This window comes from Gasterosteus aculeatus, chromosome 11, assembly GCF_964276395.1.
Source record: "Gasterosteus aculeatus chromosome 11, fGasAcu3.hap1.1, whole genome shotgun sequence".
NCBI lineage: Eukaryota > Metazoa > Chordata > Actinopteri > Perciformes > Gasterosteidae > Gasterosteus > Gasterosteus aculeatus.
In genome coordinates, this window is record NC_135699.1 from 15226139 (window position 1) to 15244257 (window position 18119).

The window sequence follows — 18119 nt, forward strand, 5'->3', positions numbered from 1 at the left end:
CTCCGTGTTTGTCAGTTCTGGAGTCGAGAACTCTTTAATCATTTAATCTGAGAACCAGGAACCTCTGGTACACCTCGTGGTAATTAAACACGCTGCAGAAAGTGAGTGTGGATTCACTGATTGGTTCACCTTGACCTTTTTGAAAGACGACCTGAAGCCCTCTGCTAAACGTTGCTGTCCACATTGACACAAACACTTTTCCGATAACGTTTGTGTTAAATGGAGACAAGGTACAAATGTGTGTGAGCCAGATGTGTGTGAGCCAGATGTCTTCCTCACCTCCCTTTTCTCCTCCATTAGTCTTAATTTCCTGTGGCGATGTTGGAGGACTTTACCAGAATGAGGGGCCCTGCGTTTATATCCAGGTTCTTTACCAAGACTTGCGATTGCTCAGTAAATCAGACCTGGACTGGGACTTTTCCATTTAACAGGATCACTCAGTGAATGGTGAAGTTTAGTTGGAATGAATTAGGTTTAAATTAAGCAAAGAAAAGTAAATACCACTGTAAATGTATTTTCATTTGTCAAACAAACTTACAAATATTCACACCTTATTTGGGGATTTTATTTGATTTAACATCTCTTTGTTCCCCACTTTGAGTTTATTTTGAGGTTTGTAGGTTGTTTCATGTCCTCGGAGTTTCTTACTGGTACTTGAGGAATCTTGCAGGAGCTTCCCTGCTGATCCTTGCAGGGATCCTAAAGCGTTCAGGGGATTTCTTCGGTGTCCATGGAGACCCCGAAGGTCATATGGTGGTCAGAAGTATCTTATAAAATATGGACCATAATAGAGTCCGTGGTTTTGCCCCTTTTACTAAAGTAAGAGAAGCGTCTTCGTCACGAATGGAGGTCCTTGGACGGCCTTGAAAGCCATTGAAGTGTTGGTGGAGGTGTTTGGAATTCCTTTCCAGCGCTGTATGTTATTTTTTGAAGAAGCATGGAACCCCCACCTCCCCCCACGTGGGCTGATGGAGGCCCGGCGCGCGCCTCCTGATTGGCCTCGTGCTCGCTGGCCCTTTAAGAGGAGGCGAGGCGGAGCGGAGCGCGCTTCGGAGCATCTCGGCTGCGGTGTTTTTGTCCCCGGCAGTGAGACGCTGCTCCCGGGCCGAGGCGGCGGAAAAGGGAACGCAGAGGGCAGGTAAGCACCGCGACTGAACCCCCGCGAGTCGTGCGCCCGCAGCCGGTCGCGCTGTGGTTTCGGGAGGCGCTCCGGACGAGGCGCCTCCTGGAGTGCGGGACTTCTTTTGTGAAGCGTCGGTCCTGCCCGTCGCCCCCCCCCCCTCTCTCTCTTATAATAACGGGTCCTTTATCCGCTCAAACCTCGCCGGCTACAATAATACGCGTATTAGGACCTTCTCTTCGTTGCAATCAGGTTTCATAATTCCCATCGGAGTGTTTCTTCATCTTTTAGGGGATATTTTGGTCTCGTGGTCGCTTCTCCTCATCGGAGCATCATCGGAGGCGACGCGCGGCCGTGGAATCACTATAATATAAGCACAACTAATAATCCGATACAAACTATCAGTGGATCTGTCGATTGGAAATGTAGACCTGCAGTGACCTTAGATTACAAAACTATCAAACCCAAAATGAATCAAAGTGTCTATTAAAGCGGTGCATATTCTATAAAAGCGTAAATATATTCAGATCGTGTCACGGAGGCGGTTTTTCCACAACTTTTGTTTTCGCATTGGTTAATGTCGTAGTGAGGTTACTGTAGTTGACCCCCCCCCCCCCTCCCCCTCCCCCTTCTCCTACCCACCGACCACTTGGTAGCTCCTTTCTTTTTCCTCTGCATTATGAAACTTTCCCTCCGTGCATCACACGTGGTCGGTTGCAACATTTTCTACTTTATGCATTTTTCTCCTGAAATGAAAGTCTCAGTGAGGACTGAAGGCCCGGGGGAGAGGGTGGGTCCGTGCATTCTGCAAGTTTCCATTACCTCCAGATGTTCGTCAGCTTTTCGTGGCCGACTCTAGGCCTCAAATGTGCTCTTCTCACCGGCCTGAGCCTCGATCCTCAGAGGAAGATGGATTAAGGCTGATGTCAGCTGGAAAGAAAAACGTATCCACGCGCATAAAAGGCATATACGTATAATCCACTCGAATGTGCAATTCTTATTAATATGGAGGATTGTTTGTTTAGAAATGAACTTCACTTGCCAGCAGGTCTCATGGTACCCTGAATCACCAGTAAACACATGGGATGTTCTGGTGATTAACGACATGACGGCGTTGGCAGGATGTGGGGGTGTGTAGTCATCAGCTACACCGCCTCACACATACAATACAGCACTGTCCTGCTCATGTGTAATAAGCAGCTGGCTGTATTAAATCACCGCTCAGATGGGCTCCGTGGCTCCGATATTCATTCTAGTATTTACTTTTCTGCAGGGACGTGTTGCAGCCAGGTGCACCAAATAAACAGGCGACTGAATATTTAGTTGTTTTGAGATGAGTGCGAGCGTAACAGTAGTGAAACCCATCAGAGACCCCGCGGGGGTCGCACACACACACACACACACACACACACACACACACACACACACACACACACACACACACCACAGTTTGGATTCTCTGGTTGCGTTTGTGTGCAGCTGTAGTTTTTTTTTTTTTTTTTACCGAGCTGGAATGTGATCGTCTCATCACAGCCCGCGGACCCTCTGGGGTGCAGTGGAGGAATGCGGGGTTATAAATCCCATTTGCACACTGGGCCACACGCCGGGCGTCTCAATGGTTTAGGTGAGGTTAACGAAATTACAACCCGGAACCTGCGTGAGATTGTCTGTCACTGTCGATAAGTTCGACCCCCTGATAAGCAACTCCTGTTTTTACTGCGAGGGGTTAAAACTACACGCAGAATTATTGATCATTTATATCATAAGGGTTGTCTCACAGTGAAGTGATGTGATTTTACTTACTGTACTGTTCTCTATTACTTGCCGAGAACCGATTATTTTATCAAATCTCAGTGTTTACATATTTTGTAAAAGCACCAACCTACAATATCGTCACAATATCAATACAGACCTGATGGATTCTGTCCTTCTCCTTTGTCTATTTCGTGTTGTGATGATCAAACCCGAAGTTCCGAGTCGTATTAGTGGTTGATTGGTTCAAATTGGCGATCAGTCTGATTTATCTAAGACAGAGAGGGTTAAATGCTCCCTACTTCACTTTATTGATTGGGGACGTTTTCGGTGAACATATGTTCTAATCTGGCTTTCGAGGTATTGGGGACTGTGGTAATCTGCCTAAATAATCTCACTTGATCTCCTTCGATGCATTAATCACTCAAAAAAAGCAAGATGGACTTTTCTGTGGAGGAAAGCTTACACCCGGCGCTTGTAATCGTCGGCGTTGTGGATGTTTTCTTGGTTGTCTGTTGGCTCGTTGGAGTCTTTACATCGACGGCTCTCACTCAATCAGGAAGTAATCGATCGGATCGCTGAGGCGGAACCACTTCAGCACAACGCCGCCGCTGTAAGGTTACTCCGCTCGGTGCCACAACACACGCCGACCTGATCTTTTGACCCCCCCCTCCCCACCAGCTCTGCTCTGACCGGCTCGCTTACTGCTGCCATCTGGACTTTGTCTTCCTCCCCTCCAGACCCCCTCGGTCCTCCGCACAACAGCACAGAGCTCCGACCTTTCTTAATCTCCACCTCCGCAACAGGAATTCTCTCCCAAATTTCCTCCCTTTTCTTCCTTTTCTTTCTTTTTTTTTTTTTTTTGTCCTCCTTCCCGGTGCCGCTCAGCCCCACCCTTGCTCAGTTTCCTGTCGGAGGTCAGCACGATGACCAATAGCAGACTCCGCTCCCCTTCCAGGAGTAATGGGAGCTGGCCGGCTCCTCCTCCTCTTGGCCGTTCTCTAGCCAGACGCTGTCTGCTCCTTGATACCGCCACTCCTTAATGTGGAAAACGGGGCTTTTAGCTTAAAAAAAAAAGAAAAAAAAGACAGACTGTGTCCTGGAGGGGACGTCCCACGGAATTATGATTTCACTGTCCTGAGCTTTAAAACCCAAATTAGTCACAAACCACAGCGGCACAGGAACACGCGGCTGTGAGGTCATCTGGCCGCGCTCCACCCGGCGAGGGCCTCTTGTCAAGCGGTGACGTGCGGCGCTCGGGCCGCATTTCGCTCAGCGACAAACGGTCGCTTGTTGCTTCCACAGTTCTGTAGCTGTTCGTGGGAGAAAACTCCTGGTCATTTCGTCTGATGTATAATTCATGCAGGACCGTTCGGCTAAATGACGCCATCTGTGCTACAGCGTGAAGAGGAGGGGCACAGACGTCTCATACATCAACAACCGTGCGTCCCGGGATCTTTGTGGATCCTTTACAACTCTCCCGCACGTCTATATTGAGGTCCTGGTGGCCTGTTGCTCTGAGGGGAAAACCTCGGCACAACAATCATCTCTATTTGGTCAGACCAAGTGCAGCTTCTCATAGGGATTCTCTATTGTTGGGCTATTTTTAGGGGAGGAATGCACAAATGATGGTAATCTTCTAGGCGTGTTTAGGCCTTTCAAGATTAAGGAAAGGTCTTTTAAAGCGTCCTGCTGAGGAGATGTTCCTGATGCTCCTGCGTAAACAGTGCTGTTGGTCCCAATCGAGAACAGTGGTGGTCTTCTTCGAGAACTTTCCATCCAAAACCAGGCAGCATTTCTCCCCACCTCCTCCTGCAGTTGTCCCTTTCTTTCCTCACATTCCCACTCTTTCTCCCCCCCCCCTCACTGCTCTCCCCTGCTTTCTCTCTTTCTTTCCCCTTCTTCTCCCCCCCCCCTTGTTACTCTTTCTCCCGGCCTGGGAGGAAGTGACTGGGTTGTTTCGGGACCCTTTGGGAATAGTAAGACGGAGCTCCCTTTTCCTGTAACCCTTTTCTTCCTCAGACATCAAACTATCGGCAGATATCGTCTCAGTCCGGCCTCTTTGTGCCCGGTGCCTCTTTCTCAACTGCAATGAGTGAAAGGTTACTAGTGTCTGATTCAACGGACTAATTAAAAGCGGTTGAATAACTTGACTTATGGGTGTCAGACTTGACTCCTCTTACTTGAGTGAATCCCCTTAAAAGCTGCTCCAGCTGTGTTTGTCTCCAGTGTTGTTATCTGTGTTGTGTAGGAGTCGACAGGAGTTCAAGTTGCCCCCCCCCCCCCGTAACGTTTGCTATTTGTTTTACTCTCGTATTTTTCCAGCCGGCTTTGCTTTAATTCGTTCCTCCGAGAGCAGCTTCGGACATCGATGCGCTCTGGATGCGTTCATAAGGATTTCTGACACAATCGGCAGCACCGGTCGTCGGCCACTTTTGAGATATCAACCACACGGAGCTTCTAATTCCAGTCCCGGTCAGGGTGTGCGTCCATGACAGCACTTCATCAACTGTTTGTTTTGAGGCAAGTTTCCTCCCCACACACTCGTACACACACCCTCCCTCTCTCTCTCTCTCCCTCCCTCTCTCTCTCTCTCTCCCTGGGATGCCCCTCCTTGCTTTCTATTAGAACCAGCTGTGGAACTGGGGGCTGAATGAATGGCTCTTTGTGATTCGGCTGTCGTACTAGTCCAGAATCTCTGTCCCCCCCGCCCCTCCACCCCCGGTGGTATCGGCATGACAGCGATACCAAACAATGCGGCCAACAACAGCGTGTGTTGTTATGAAGATATGCAGTGGGTCACCCATCGCTGTTTTTTAAGGCGGCGCGACCCCCCCCCCCCTGTTAGATAAAAACAGGTCGACCCCTCTTACACAGCAGCCGCGCTGTGAGCAGGCGGAGCAGAATGCATGAGAATCAGCAGACGCAGTCACGCCGCTTATCTGATCGGCGCGTTGCAGAGTGCGTTGCCCGTGAAGGGGGCAAACACACACACACTTGGGCCCCCAGAGTCCGTCTGGCTTCACGGTGATCCGCTCCCACAAAAAGAAAAAAACCTTTGGGTGTGTGTGTGTGTGTGTGCGCCCTTTTGATTCTGGGGGTGCGAGTTGCAGGGGAAGGAAAACCCCAAACTTTGATCACATGGCCACACGGCAGGGAGGCTCCCAGGCTTGACTTGATTAGAGAGCTTTGAGTCGGAGAGAGGAATGGGGTCGGGGGGTCGGGGGGTCGGGGGGGGATCAGGCCGCAGTACAAGGAGATCAGACCGTGATTGGCATTTCACGGGGGTACATCTGTTCACATCTGGGTCTTCTGTCAAAACCTCTGGAATGCCTTTCTGGCTTAGCAGCCTGTGTTTATAGTCCTGCGGTGGCCACTCTTTTGTAACCTGTTTTTATATCTGTGTCAACAGAGCTACACACCTCTTTGAAATGTTTAGCCGATGTCTTCTGGGGGCCACTTATCTCCGTTTTATTCTCATGCGATCTTGGCTACAAACTGCTACTGTCAAAAGTTTCAAAGTTCCCTTTTATCTGGTTTCCCACAGGTGCTGACTGCAAGAGTGCAAGAAAAGGAAGGGAGAGCAAGGAGCCTTGGGAGGAGAGATCCCATCCTTGCAGCTGGTATGAAAAATAAATCCCCCTTCCGTATTTTTCCTAATTCACAAACCATTCCCAAGCTAGAGCAGAACAGTCACCAAAGGCTCAGAGTCTGCAAGGCAGTGGAAAGAAAGCCTGGCGTTTCAGACCTTGCTATACTGCGGTCTAATCCTTTGTATTGGCAATAATAATTTGCTACCTCAATGAATGGAAGCAATGAGTTTGACAAACTTGAGAGGGCTGACCTCGAAGTGAAGCGTGGCGACTTGGAACGTATTCCCGCGGTGGTCTCAGTCCTCTGATGCACTAAGGGCACACGGATCTGCGGCCGTGCTGTATATTAAGCAGAATAAAAAGCAAAATACTGCGTGTTTTGCAGTGGTTTCAGTACGTTGCAGTTATTCGGTCGCGACCTCTTACAGGACACGCCGCGCATGTGTCATTTGTGCCGGTTGGACAGCATCTCGTCTCCCCCCGAGGACAGTCTTAATTGTAATCGCAGGGGAAGGAGGGAGTAGAACTTCCGTTGGTGTGGTATGTGGCGTCACGGGGGGGGGCAACGAGGAAGGACGCACACACCGCTTTCTTTTCAGATGTCCACTCGAAGGGACTTTCTTTGAGAGCCGAAGGAAAGGGAGGAAGGTCAACCGCTGCTCCCCGGCCACACGTGCCAACACATCTAAAACACCCCATGAGCCACTGTGGGAGAAGCAGATGTGGAGGGCCTGCTGCTCGGGGCGTTTCGGGGTGGGGGGGGGGTTGATGTGGGTCGCAGCAGTATGGAGATATTTTGAAACGCTTCACGTGATGTGATTTGAGCAGAAAGCTGCATTCATAGCGAACGTCAGCGGTCTGCTGGGCCGGGCGGGACGTTTGGTTGCCTGACTGCAGATCCTAATTATATCTCCTCAACCGTCCCCTGTTCTCGTTCTCACGTTCTCACACATGTGGGCCTACCCAGACCGCACAACATGCCGCACACAATCAATCTGACACTCGCCAAAGATAAACAGACGCTCACACTGCCAAACCTTTAGTTCGTTATGTATATCGCCACATTATATATATTTTTTACTACAAATGTACTTATTTACGTGAGGAAGTCTTAAGTTGTTGATATCTAGGACATCTGATCTATTTGGTTTAGTGTCAGAGCCCTTTACGGTTAACGGTGTGATCATTTGTCTATGATAATAAAGGGTGTGCGTGTGCGTGCATGCGGTCCTTCCGTGCCTCCCAGTGCGTGCAGTGATGGTGGTACGAGAGGGTGATGAAAGGGGGGGGGGGGCGCAGATAAGGGGACTCGCTGCAGGACACTAAACTCACTGCACGACTTCAAAAATACCGAGTCAATTCAGTCAGTGTTTCCAAGCGGCCTACTTTGCACAAACGAGCAACCACTGGCGGAGGGTCACGTGGGAGCACGAGAGAGGCGAGGCGGAGGCTTGCAGTGCAAACCTCTGATCCCAGGCCCCTTAAAGTCTACAGTAATATAAGGATGTTCAGCTGGGTGGTGCTTTGGACGGCTTAAACGCCACATCCTCCATTCCCACAAAGGGATGACCTAGAAAGTTAATCTTTGGCCGAGCACACAAACTCACAGGCATTGGCATTGTGGGCTCCGAGCGGTAAGCGAGCGAGTCCGTGACCAGCTGAAACCTCCTGATTGTCAGCTGACGTGGAGAGAGGAGGAGGGGGGGAGCACCAGAAAAACACAAAAAGAAGACAAACAAGAGAAAACGCAGGAGGGGAAGCAGTGAGGGGGAGAGAAAGAGAGAGGGAGAATCTGTAAACCCTGAATTGCGAGGCGAAGTTAGTGCGCACCGATGATTCCTAATAAGGTTGCAACTGGCAGTCTCAAACCTCTGTCTTGGATTTAGCTGCCAGGAAACTTTCCTCTGCTATTCCTCCTCTCAGAACAGAAACAAACACAATTGACTGTGACCCACTATGCTCCCAAAAATGAACGGATACAATCCGAAAGGAAGGCAGGAGGGTGAACAGAAAACACTCTGTGACCTTTGCGACAAAAATACAATTTGGACAAAAACAGTTTCCTGGCAGAATGCAAACCGCAGGGCCTATTCGCACTACGGCCGTACGGACACTGGCAGGTTCTTGTTGGGTTTCAGGCAATGTGCGATTGCCTGAAACCCAACACAGGGGAACTGATCTAAAGTCTTTAGGGCGCCTCCTTCGCGTTGGCGATGACGTGCAGAAGTCTGTCCAACAGACAAACGCGGACTGTTGAGCAAAGTACTCCAGAATGTGATTCTCAGTCTCGAGTTTATTCTACCCACGACATGAGTACTACCTTCGCAAAGGAGCCCATCAGAGCAGGAGGCGTGCTTAATGCTGGAAGCGTTACAACTGAGCGGCAGATAGTATGAAACAAATACTACATGTTGTAGTGGAAACCCCCCAAAATGCAAGAATCAAGTCATCCATGTACTCCTATTGTCAGAAACGAAGGTCTATGAACCAAATCCTATTTATTAAGTATCTGTGAAAGTCTTATTGTGTATTAACACATTCAACTAATGTCTCTCTACAGGCTCATTATGGCTCAGGTGCTGCATATGGACCCCGGCTTCCCAGGTGCAGCTTGTGTTTATTCTAACTTGTTTATTAAGATTCATAATGTCAAATAACTTCCTGGTAGATTAAGCGTTGTGCTGTCCGGATACGTACAAGGTCATGTTAGAACTGTGCCATTCCACTCTGTGCCCAATTTACGCTGCCAAATACACTGCAGCCCACAGTTAATGCCGTTATCTAAAGTCTGAGCCCAAGATTAGACGCAGATTTCCGTTTGTTTAAAGTTGATTTCCTTCCCCCCTCAGGGAAACTCAACCCGCCTGCTCCCCCCTCGCTGCACGGCAAAGAACAGGAGGCGCCCTACTCGGTGGAGACCCCCTACGGCTACCGTCTGGACCTGGACTTCCTTAAATATGTAAACGACATAGAGAAGGGAAACACTATCAAGAAAGTACCCATCCAACGCCGGCCCCGCTATGGCTCCCTGCCCCGTGGCTACGGCTACACCGGCTCCTGGTGGACCTCCACTGAGTCCCTGTGCTCCAACACCAGCATGGACAGCCGACACTCGTCCTTCTCCTACTGCGCCCCGGGCTACCACACCACGCACAGGCCCAGCTTCAGCTCCGCCCGGGTGGAGAAGACCCTGTTGGATGCGCGCAGGAAGCTGGAGGAGGAGAGAGAGGGCCGCAGATTCTCCACGCTGGGCAGCATGCACAGCAGCGTGGCAGGCTCCAACACCTCGCTCAGCAGCGCGCACAGCTTCAACCGAGCCCACGGTGGAGGCGGGTCCTACACCCCGATGAGCTCCGGCCTGTCCACGCCGGTGACCCCGACTCCTGCCCACCTGCAGCACGTCAGGGAGCAGATGGCCACGGCCCTCAGGAAGATAAGGGATCTCGAGGAGCAGGTGAAGACCATCCCCGTGCTGCAGGTGAAAATCTCCGTGCTGCAGGAGGAGAAACGGCAGCTCAGCGTCCAGCTGAAGAGCCAGAAGTTCCTGGGTCACAGCCTGAGTTTCAACCGAGTCCGTCCGCGGGGCGAGCTCTACATCGACATCCCCGAGGAAGAGGTGATAACGGGGGAGAAGAAGAGCAACAAGCCCCTGTCCCCCGCCACGCCCGACGGCTCCAAGCTTCAGGACTCAGGCTGTGAGATTGAGGACACTGTGATCGTTGGCGGAGCGCGACCAGATTCAAAGCGGGACGTGCGCACCATCGCAGTGGGACCGGAGGACCCGAGGGGCAGTCGTCACGTGGGAGTCGGGGTCCGGGAGGAGGATCTAGGGCTTCTGCCAGAGACAAAGGCGCTGAGGAATCAAGTGGGTCAGCTCGAGGGCCAGCTAAAGAGGACGGTGCAGGAGCTGCGAGATGCCCAGAAGGCTCCTCAGGCCGACCGCCCAGTCATGGCTACCAGCGTGGGCTGGCGGGAGCCACAAGGCTGCAGCCTGCACACCCTGGTCAGCTTCACGCGCCCCCCGCAGCAGAGGGAACAGAGGACTGTGGGGATTCAGGTGTACACGCTGGAGCAGCCCACCGTGGTGGAGGTGGGCACGCTGCTCCGAGCGGAGATCTGCAGCTCCCCCTCCCTCCTGCCAGCGTGTGGAGCCGTTGAGGGCCACCACAGAGGACAGGCCGAAGGTCTCTGAAACTAAACTGAATAAGAGTTTATCCAGCAAACTTCCACAGTTTTACTTTTCCTCTTATTATACTCTATTTGTTTAGGTTGAAACATTAAAGTGTTATTTCTGTCTCGCAGACGCTCCAGTTGAGCTGCCGATAGCAGTCAGCTCCAAGCAGGTGCGCGACGTCCTGAAGAGCGAATTGTCCACTTCGGTGCCGGTAGCCAATCCCGCCTTTGCTGTCGGCACGTCCGGTAATCAGATGGGTTTGTTACACGCAAAAGAGGACGAGACAAGCGTTCAAACTCGCCCTGAGGCTGTCCAGTCACAAGAAGGCCCAGCGACAGGTAACAGGGCGGCTCCCTGATCAAAACCCCCACTGATCACCGCTGCCTTTGTTCCAACCACATCGCGTTCCTTTCCCCAGCCTCGTCTCCCCAGTCGTCCCTGAGGTCCATTATGAAGCGAAAAGCCGAGGGCGAACCGGGATCTCCCTCTACGAAGAAGAACCTACAGTTCATTGGCGTCAATGGAGGGTACGTATCAAACCTGCCGCCCACTGAACCAGCGAGCCTGAACCGGACCCTCTGACCCTGTTCTCGACTTGCAGCTACGAGTCCACATCATCAGACGACAGCAGCAGCGAGAGCTCGGATGAGGGGAGCGACTCCAGCGAGTATCACGAGGCCAGAGAGAAACTGCCTGCGGCGGCGACTCGGCACCAGCAGCAGACCCCCAGCGAGGCGTCCCGGCCCCCGGAAAGCAACGGCGTGCCTCAGCAGACCGCTGTCAGGCCACCAGCCGCCGTCCCAGACTCGCAGCAGAGTCCCGATCAGTCCGCGACGGTAGGCGCAAAACTGCCAGACAAAGCCCGCCAGTCGCCAGCAACGGACTCCGCCTCCCCCGCGAGTCCCCGGTGTGCGGCGGGGCAAGCTGCCGCTGACGGGGCCGGGTCATCGCAAGAGCGCGCGGTCGCCCCGGAGGTCGCGTCCACCATCGTCCACCGCCCGTCGTCGAGCACCGAGTCCGCTCCCGACCGGAGCTCAGCCTCCCGCTCGCCGTCGCCGCGCGTCACTAGGACCCCCGAGATCACCACGCCGCGGCCCACCGACCGGTCGGAGACAACCGTCCCCGGCAGCCGGTCGGAGCCGACGCCGCCAGACGCCACTGCCGCAGCGCCCCCGAAGCAAGTCAGGTAAACGCGCACGTGACGGGTGGGTCAACGTAACGGTCGAAGCGGCGGTAACTGATGTTGTCTCCTCGTGCGTCTCAGGCTGGACCTGAGTGACAGCCTGATGTCCACTCTTCACGCCCTGCAGAAAGCCCTGGGGGAGCCCAACGCCTTCAGCCAGCAAGGAGCAGTGAGTGTCCATTCAACTCAAGATCCACTCAGTATCATTTCCTTCAAATGTTCACTCAGTTATTCAACATCATGAGCTTTTTATTATTTAACTAGGGCTAAATAACTAAAGCTAATGTTAGAACACAATAGCTTTTGTTATAAAAACAAGAATACCGCACCGAGCTTTTAAGTAAATGAAGAGCACACGACAACATTTCCTGTGTGTTTAATACGGATGTTGTGATGTTGAGCCGCTTATCTCGGCCCGTCCGTGATCCAAATCGTCCTCGTCGCGTCTGACCCCAGAGAGCGGCCTACACCACCGTGCTGCAGGAGTGGCTGCGTGTGTCCTGTCACAAAGCCGCCGACACGGCCGTGGTCGAGGCCTACATGGGCGCCTTCGCCTCGGTCTCCCCCCAGCTGCTGGAGTTTGTCATCAACATGGCGGACGGCAACGGGAATACGGCGCTCCACTACACCGTCTCCCACTCCAATTTCCCCGTGGTGAAGCTGCTGCTGGACACAGGTGTGTGTGTGTGTGTGTGTGTGTGTGTCATTACACAAGGGGGATTTTAAGTGTTAAGTTAAGCAAGTTAACGTATAAAATTGCCTTTTGCTCACTCTGCCCGAAACATTCCCACCCCCCACGCGTCCCCGTCGCTGCTGTTGTGTCTCCCGTCTCGCTAATTGTGCCCCACTTACCCGACAGGCCTGTGTAATGCTGACAAGCAGAACAAGGCGGGCTACACGGCCATCATGCTGACCGCTCTGGCTGCCTTCCACTCCGACAACGACCTTCAAACCGTCCTGCAGCTGCTGCGCACAGGGGACGTCAACGCCAAGGCCAGCCAGGTGCGCCCCCTGCTGCTCATTCGCTCCCACTGAGCCCGCGTGACTTAAACAGCAGCTAACGTGTGCTTTTGATGATAAAAACCGCTGTTTGCGATTTGAACTGTGCGTTTGTTAGGCCGGTCAGACGGCGCTGATGCTGGCGGTCAGCCACGGTCGGGGGGACATGGTGCGGGCGCTGCTGTCCTGCGGGGCGCAGGTCAACATCCGCGATGACGACGGCTCCACGGCGCTCATGTGTGCGTGTGAACACGGACACGTGGACATCGTGCGTCAGCTACTCTCCGTGCCGGGCTGCGATGCGACGCTGACCGACAATGTAGGCGTCCGACTCTTCATTTGTGCTTTTGAAATCTGACAAAACCTGACCTGCGCCGCCTCACCGCCATGGCCTCGTTTGTCTCTCAGGACGGCAGCACGGCTCTGTCCATCGCCCTGGAGGCCAGCCAGAACGACATCGCAGTGCTCCTGTATGCTCAGCTCAACTTTGCGAAGCCTCCTTCCCCGGTGAGTCCTTTTGATGATTTCTTGTCCTGAGGGTCGATGCGATTTTACAGCAGCATTCAACAATCACCACAGGGAAAATCTGCCACAGAGGAAGAAGATATTGACTAATTTGTCGGCTTATAGCTGAACCGCTCACTGTTTATTAAATTAGTTTATTTAAATTTGCAAACTATACGATGAAGCTAAAACGTATCTGAACTCTTTACGTCTCACAGATTAGCTGTCGTTTTTTCCTGCAGCTTTACGACAGCTGTAAGTGAAACAGCCCAACTTGTCTGCGGCATGCAATGAAAACGTATTCTACTTTGTCCCAGCGGGGACATACAGTGCGTACGACGTCAAAGATTTCAGAAATGACACCATATTTTCTTTTTAAAATGTCTTTAGGTGTCTCCGAAGTCTCCTCTGTTGGGTTCCTCTCCTCCTGCCGGTGAAACCAAATGAAGCCCCGTCCAGCCGATCCCCAGCAACTACTCATAATACAGCACATCGATGAAACTGCAACAAACGGGGAGTTTGTGTGCGTGTTTGTGTTCACCCACCATCATTTAAGTGCATCATAACGTGCTGAAATGTTCCGCGTTTCTTTTTGTGCGCTGCGGTCTTGTTTTAATCACAGCGGAGGCTGAAAACCTTTTTGTGGTACAATCTAAAATAAAACAAACATCTGGCGGCTGTTGAGCCACCTGTCCAGTCATGCGGGGATCGTGTCATCAGCACTGTTTTTAGCGTCACTTACCGGTCAAAACCACTTATTACGATACACCTTTTAGTTTGATCCATGTGAGACTCATATTGGTTGCTTGATAGCGTGTTTTCGTTGTAATGTGCACATTTGGAATAACAAAAGCCACCGCTGTCATGGATAAGTGTCCTTGCATCAAGTTGCTCATTGGTGCTACAGTAATTTAACTTCGACGGCAGATCAATATTTCTACACGAGTATTTTTGATATTGATTTTTTTCTAATTTTGACTCAATTCAGCACCTTCAAGGACCATATTTTTTTAATTTCCAAAACAACGGTCAAATTTTTTTCACCTTTTTGTAATCAGCAAACTTCTTACAGCGACATACATTTCCCCAAATAAACCGTATGTCCCTCCTATCACCTCTGTGACACTAAGAACAAAGGCCCGGGACCCGTGTGACGGAAGAAAGACGGCGACAAGATGCTCGGCCAGCTGTGGCTGTTAGTGGTTTTATACATGAAGGTATTTGGGAAGGTAGTAAGGAAAGATTAGAGTGTATCTGTGTTTGTAATATTCTGTGCTTTTAAGATTTAACGAGACTTTGTTGAGAAATGGCTGAAGGCACCGGTGTGGTCCACCTCTGTGGTCCTGCTGGTGAGACGTGTCAGGGAACCAGAAAGTGTCTGATTGGGGTCTTTAAAGGAAGTGCCGTGTAAGATGTGAATATTAAAATAATATATGTCAATATAAACTGCTAGTTTTTATGCCGAAAATGTAATTCTTCAAACAAAAGTGCATAGGCTATTGGTGTCAAAATTTATATTACTTTTTAAAGACTTTTTCACAATTTTCGTATTCACTTTTGAGCAATTGAACTTTAATTTGTTTTATTTAAGTATCTATCTTTTTATACATTTAGAGTTTTTAAGCTCACGCCTACTTTATGTAATCGCACAGCTCTGTAGTTAAATCTTTTTATGAAGGTTTATGTGTTACCCAATTTGTGCATTTTGGAAAAACAAAGAATTAATAAACGTGGACCACACTGTTTATTGTAATCATTCAATATTTATATTGTATGCATGTCAGTTGCCATCTGTGTTCGGTTTCCCCAGTCCAATGTGTTACACGTTAGTTAGACATGTCTTCTTTTTGTCCATCTCTTTTGTACAACATTAATTGTTTTTTTACAGACTTGAAATGATTTTATGAGAAGCACATGTGCTCGAATGTCCACCAGAGGACGTTCTAGCACAGAGGAGTACTTCCTTCTTCATCAGGTCACTGAGTAGAACTGCTGTTCTCTCATTTAAAGGGTCCTAGCTGTTCTGACCCCTCTTCAATCTATAAATAGATCCTCTCAATTTCATTCATTCTATTAATTTCTACCTCAGCAGGATAGAAAATGACGATGAATGAGACGATAATTTTAATTGGATGTGCCATAAGAACATTAGCTTTTTATTTTTGGTCACCTATTTGGTCATCTTCTGTGGTTTTCAGTACATATATAATTAGTACACATATAATTAATTATATAATATCATGGTTACCTCAAACAATTCCCCATTTGTAGATGTTAAAACACAAACCTCACTAAATAAGCAAGGCGGAGGTTTCACTTTGCCTCAAAGGACACTGAGTGAAGGAGACATGAAAGGGGCTGCAGCCTATTATATTATGTATTGTTATAAACTATTACTATTCTATAACTCACAGAGAGTTGCCTTAAAGAGGTTTAATTGTGGTGCAAAACGTTTGTGTGTTTCTGTTCCACTCATTTTCTCTTCACATTGAGTTTTGTAAATTGTTCTTATTTTTATCAGGGAACAGACATGTCACATGTTAAAAGGCTGCTCTCACAATCTCAAAGAAAATCTCTCGTCGTACCAGCTGTTTTCCTCAGACAGCTGTGCGTCTTTGGGAGGAGTCGCAAAGATAACAAGGCAATGCAATCAAGCCTGTAGCCACCCAAACAGTGCTGGTATGGACTATGCTTAAGACACAGCAGCATTTTGGAGGACGGCCAACAGCCAATCAGAAATCAGTCCGCTATTTTTAACAGCTTCACGAGATCACTTCTCTTGCGTTAAGCCAATCGGTAACACAATGAAACATGTAGCCCCAAAAACAGATTCATTAATCGGCCCATTTGGTTCAAATTGCAAACTTCTGTTGATGTAAAGCAGGAGTGTCGATATGATATCAGCAGAACTACACGCTGGAAATAAAGCTTATCTATTCATTCTTTGGAGGGGATCCACCCTCACAGCTGCAGCACAGCGTAGATAAGCCCTAGAAACACAACGTGTGCAGCAGAAAAGCCAGAAAAAGGTCTTTTGTCATTGTGTTGGAAAGTTTCCAACTGCTGAACAAATCTATTATTATGTCTTGCTCGTAGGGCCTAGATTTTGAGTTTGTTTGGTCTCTGTATGTTTAGACATTTTAGAGAGACCAATATCTGCAATAACTAAAATGAAATATGTTCTTTCTTTTGATCATTATATTATATTATAATTACATTCCTCAGAAAGAACAGCACACCACTGCCGGCCATACAACAGACTAACACCCCCAAATATTAATAATGATTTCCCCAGACACCAAACCACGCCGATCAAACTAAGAGCAAAATCGTATCAGTGATTTTGGCATAGTCACCCTTGAAGATCAATAATTGGGTTCCACACAGAGGAAAAAGCAAATATTTGATTACCAATTTCAACCCCAAATGTATGAATTTCCGGGTAAAGCAACATTTAATACCCATAGGTTGGTAAATGAGAGCAGTTGCCTTTATATTTGATCCATGCAGCGTGGTGGTCTGTAATTTACGTATTAACCTAAACTGGATTTCCAGGGATTAGTAAATCCTAGTTGTTTGATATTATAAAGGATTCTTCTTCCCATGATTGCCTGAGGCTGTGAGTACTTATATTACTTATATTGAAACATTTTCTATATATAAATACAATTTATTTAATGGGTCCTGACATGTTAATCAAGCTGTTGAAAATGATATATATACATATCCACTTGTATTTTCCTCTTATGTCGTTTTCAACAACAGTTTTCTTGTTGCTACTTAGTTCTGTTTTTATCACCCCATCACATGGTATATTTTAGGGGAGGATCTGGGTGGGCCCGTGCTCTGTTTCCAGTATAAAACCCCTCACAGTTTGGGCTCATTGCAACAAGAACTATACACACAAGCCAAGATGACCACTCTCTCTACCAAGGACAAGGAGGTAGTCAAAGCCTTCTGGGCTAAAGTGTCTGGACAAGGGGAGGAAATCGGCACCGATGCCGTGGCCAGGTAACTATGATCATAAGCCGAGGGATGTAATCAGCTTTTAATTGACATTTATTGTTGCATATGTAAAACCATCACCCATTTTCATCGATGTTTTTCTTTTTCATCCAGGATGCTGAGAGTTTACCCGCAGACCAAGACTTACTTCTCCCACTGGAAGGACCGGAGCGCCTCCTCTCCCGATGTGCAGAAGCACGGCCGGACTGTGATGGCTGGAGTTGGAGACGCTGTGGCCAAGATCGACGACCTGAAAGGAGGTCTCTTGAACCTCAGTGAGCTGCACGCCTTCACTCTGCGTGTGGACCCTGCCAACTTCAAGGTGCAGAGACGGACTCATTCTGAGATACTGAACTGTGATGCAAAGTCTTCCTCAGACGTAGACCGTGGAGCGGCCACAAGCCGCCTGTGTGCATGTTTAATAACCTCCATATATGTAACATATGTTTAATTGCTCTCCTTTCACAGATCCTCTCCCACAACCTCCTGGTGGTCATGGCCACCATGTTCCCCAACGACTTCACCCCTGAGGTCCATGTGTCTATGGACAAGTTCCTGGCTGCTGTGGCTCTGGCTCTGTCTGAGAAGTACCGATAAACAGCAGGAGAAGAGGCCGGATATATAGCAGGAGCTAACAGTGCATAATGGTCAATAAAAGCATTCATGCAAAAAGCTAAGCAAGTGTTGTTTTCTGGTTACTTTAAGATGGATTGTGTCATGGGTAGCAAGTCAAATCTAGAGCACAAAGAAGACTTTAAAAAATCCAACAAGTCACATATTATACCCAGT

At 49.4% G+C, this 18119-nt stretch overlaps 2 protein-coding genes across 3 annotated transcripts; both read left to right on the forward strand.

The window, feature by feature from the left end:
• The first annotated feature begins 961 nt into the window (after positions 1-961).
• On the forward strand, positions 962-15070 carry kank2 (KN motif and ankyrin repeat domains 2). Of its 2 annotated transcripts, XM_078084030.1 has the most exons (14): positions 1016-1138; positions 5198-5395; positions 6420-6495; positions 9026-9069; positions 9315-10649; positions 10768-10977; positions 11058-11166; positions 11241-11825; positions 11904-11991; positions 12279-12498; positions 12682-12824; positions 12940-13140; positions 13230-13328; positions 13716-15070. In XM_078084030.1, the coding sequence occupies exons 4-14, from the start codon at positions 9033-9035 to the stop codon at positions 13770-13772; spliced, it is 3084 nt and encodes a 1027-aa protein (XP_077940156.1). In that variant the 5' UTR covers positions 1016-1138; positions 5198-5395; positions 6420-6495; positions 9026-9032; the 3' UTR covers positions 13773-15070. The 2 variants fall into 2 exon arrangements, with proteins under 2 accessions (XP_040046233.2, XP_077940156.1); XM_040190299.2 differs by lacking the exon at positions 5198-5395 and having other exon boundaries at positions 962-1138.
• A 2109-nt stretch (positions 15071-17179) lies between these two features.
• On the forward strand, positions 17180-18007 carry LOC120827429 (hemoglobin embryonic subunit alpha). Its single transcript, XM_040190302.2, has 3 exons — positions 17180-17336; positions 17445-17652; positions 17799-18007. Exons 1-3 carry the CDS (start codon positions 17239-17241, stop codon positions 17925-17927), a joined length of 435 nt encoding a protein of 144 aa, XP_040046236.1. The 5' UTR covers positions 17180-17238; the 3' UTR covers positions 17928-18007.
• The last annotated feature ends 112 nt before the right edge of the window (positions 18008-18119 follow it).

Excerpts from the sequence above, each read along its gene's own strand:
- kank2 (XM_040190299.2), top strand. The coding sequence starts at position 9,033 with ATGGCTCAGGTGCTGCATATGGACCCCGGCTTCCCAG. Across the intron at positions 13,141-13,229 it reads ATGCGACGCTGACCGACAAT|GACGGCAGCACGGCTCTGTC; the intron begins GTAGGCGTCCGA and ends TTTGTCTCTCAG. Across the intron at positions 13,329-13,715 it reads TTGCGAAGCCTCCTTCCCCG|GTGTCTCCGAAGTCTCCTCT; the intron begins GTGAGTCCTTTT and ends AAATGTCTTTAG.
- LOC120827429 (XM_040190302.2), top strand. The coding sequence starts at position 17,239 with ATGACCACTCTCTCTACCAAGGACAAGGAGGTAGTCAAAGCCTTCTGG. Across the intron at positions 17,337-17,444 it reads GGCACCGATGCCGTGGCCAG|GATGCTGAGAGTTTACCCGC; the intron begins GTAACTATGATC and ends TTTTTCATCCAG. Across the intron at positions 17,653-17,798 it reads TGGACCCTGCCAACTTCAAG|ATCCTCTCCCACAACCTCCT; the intron begins GTGCAGAGACGG and ends CTCCTTTCACAG.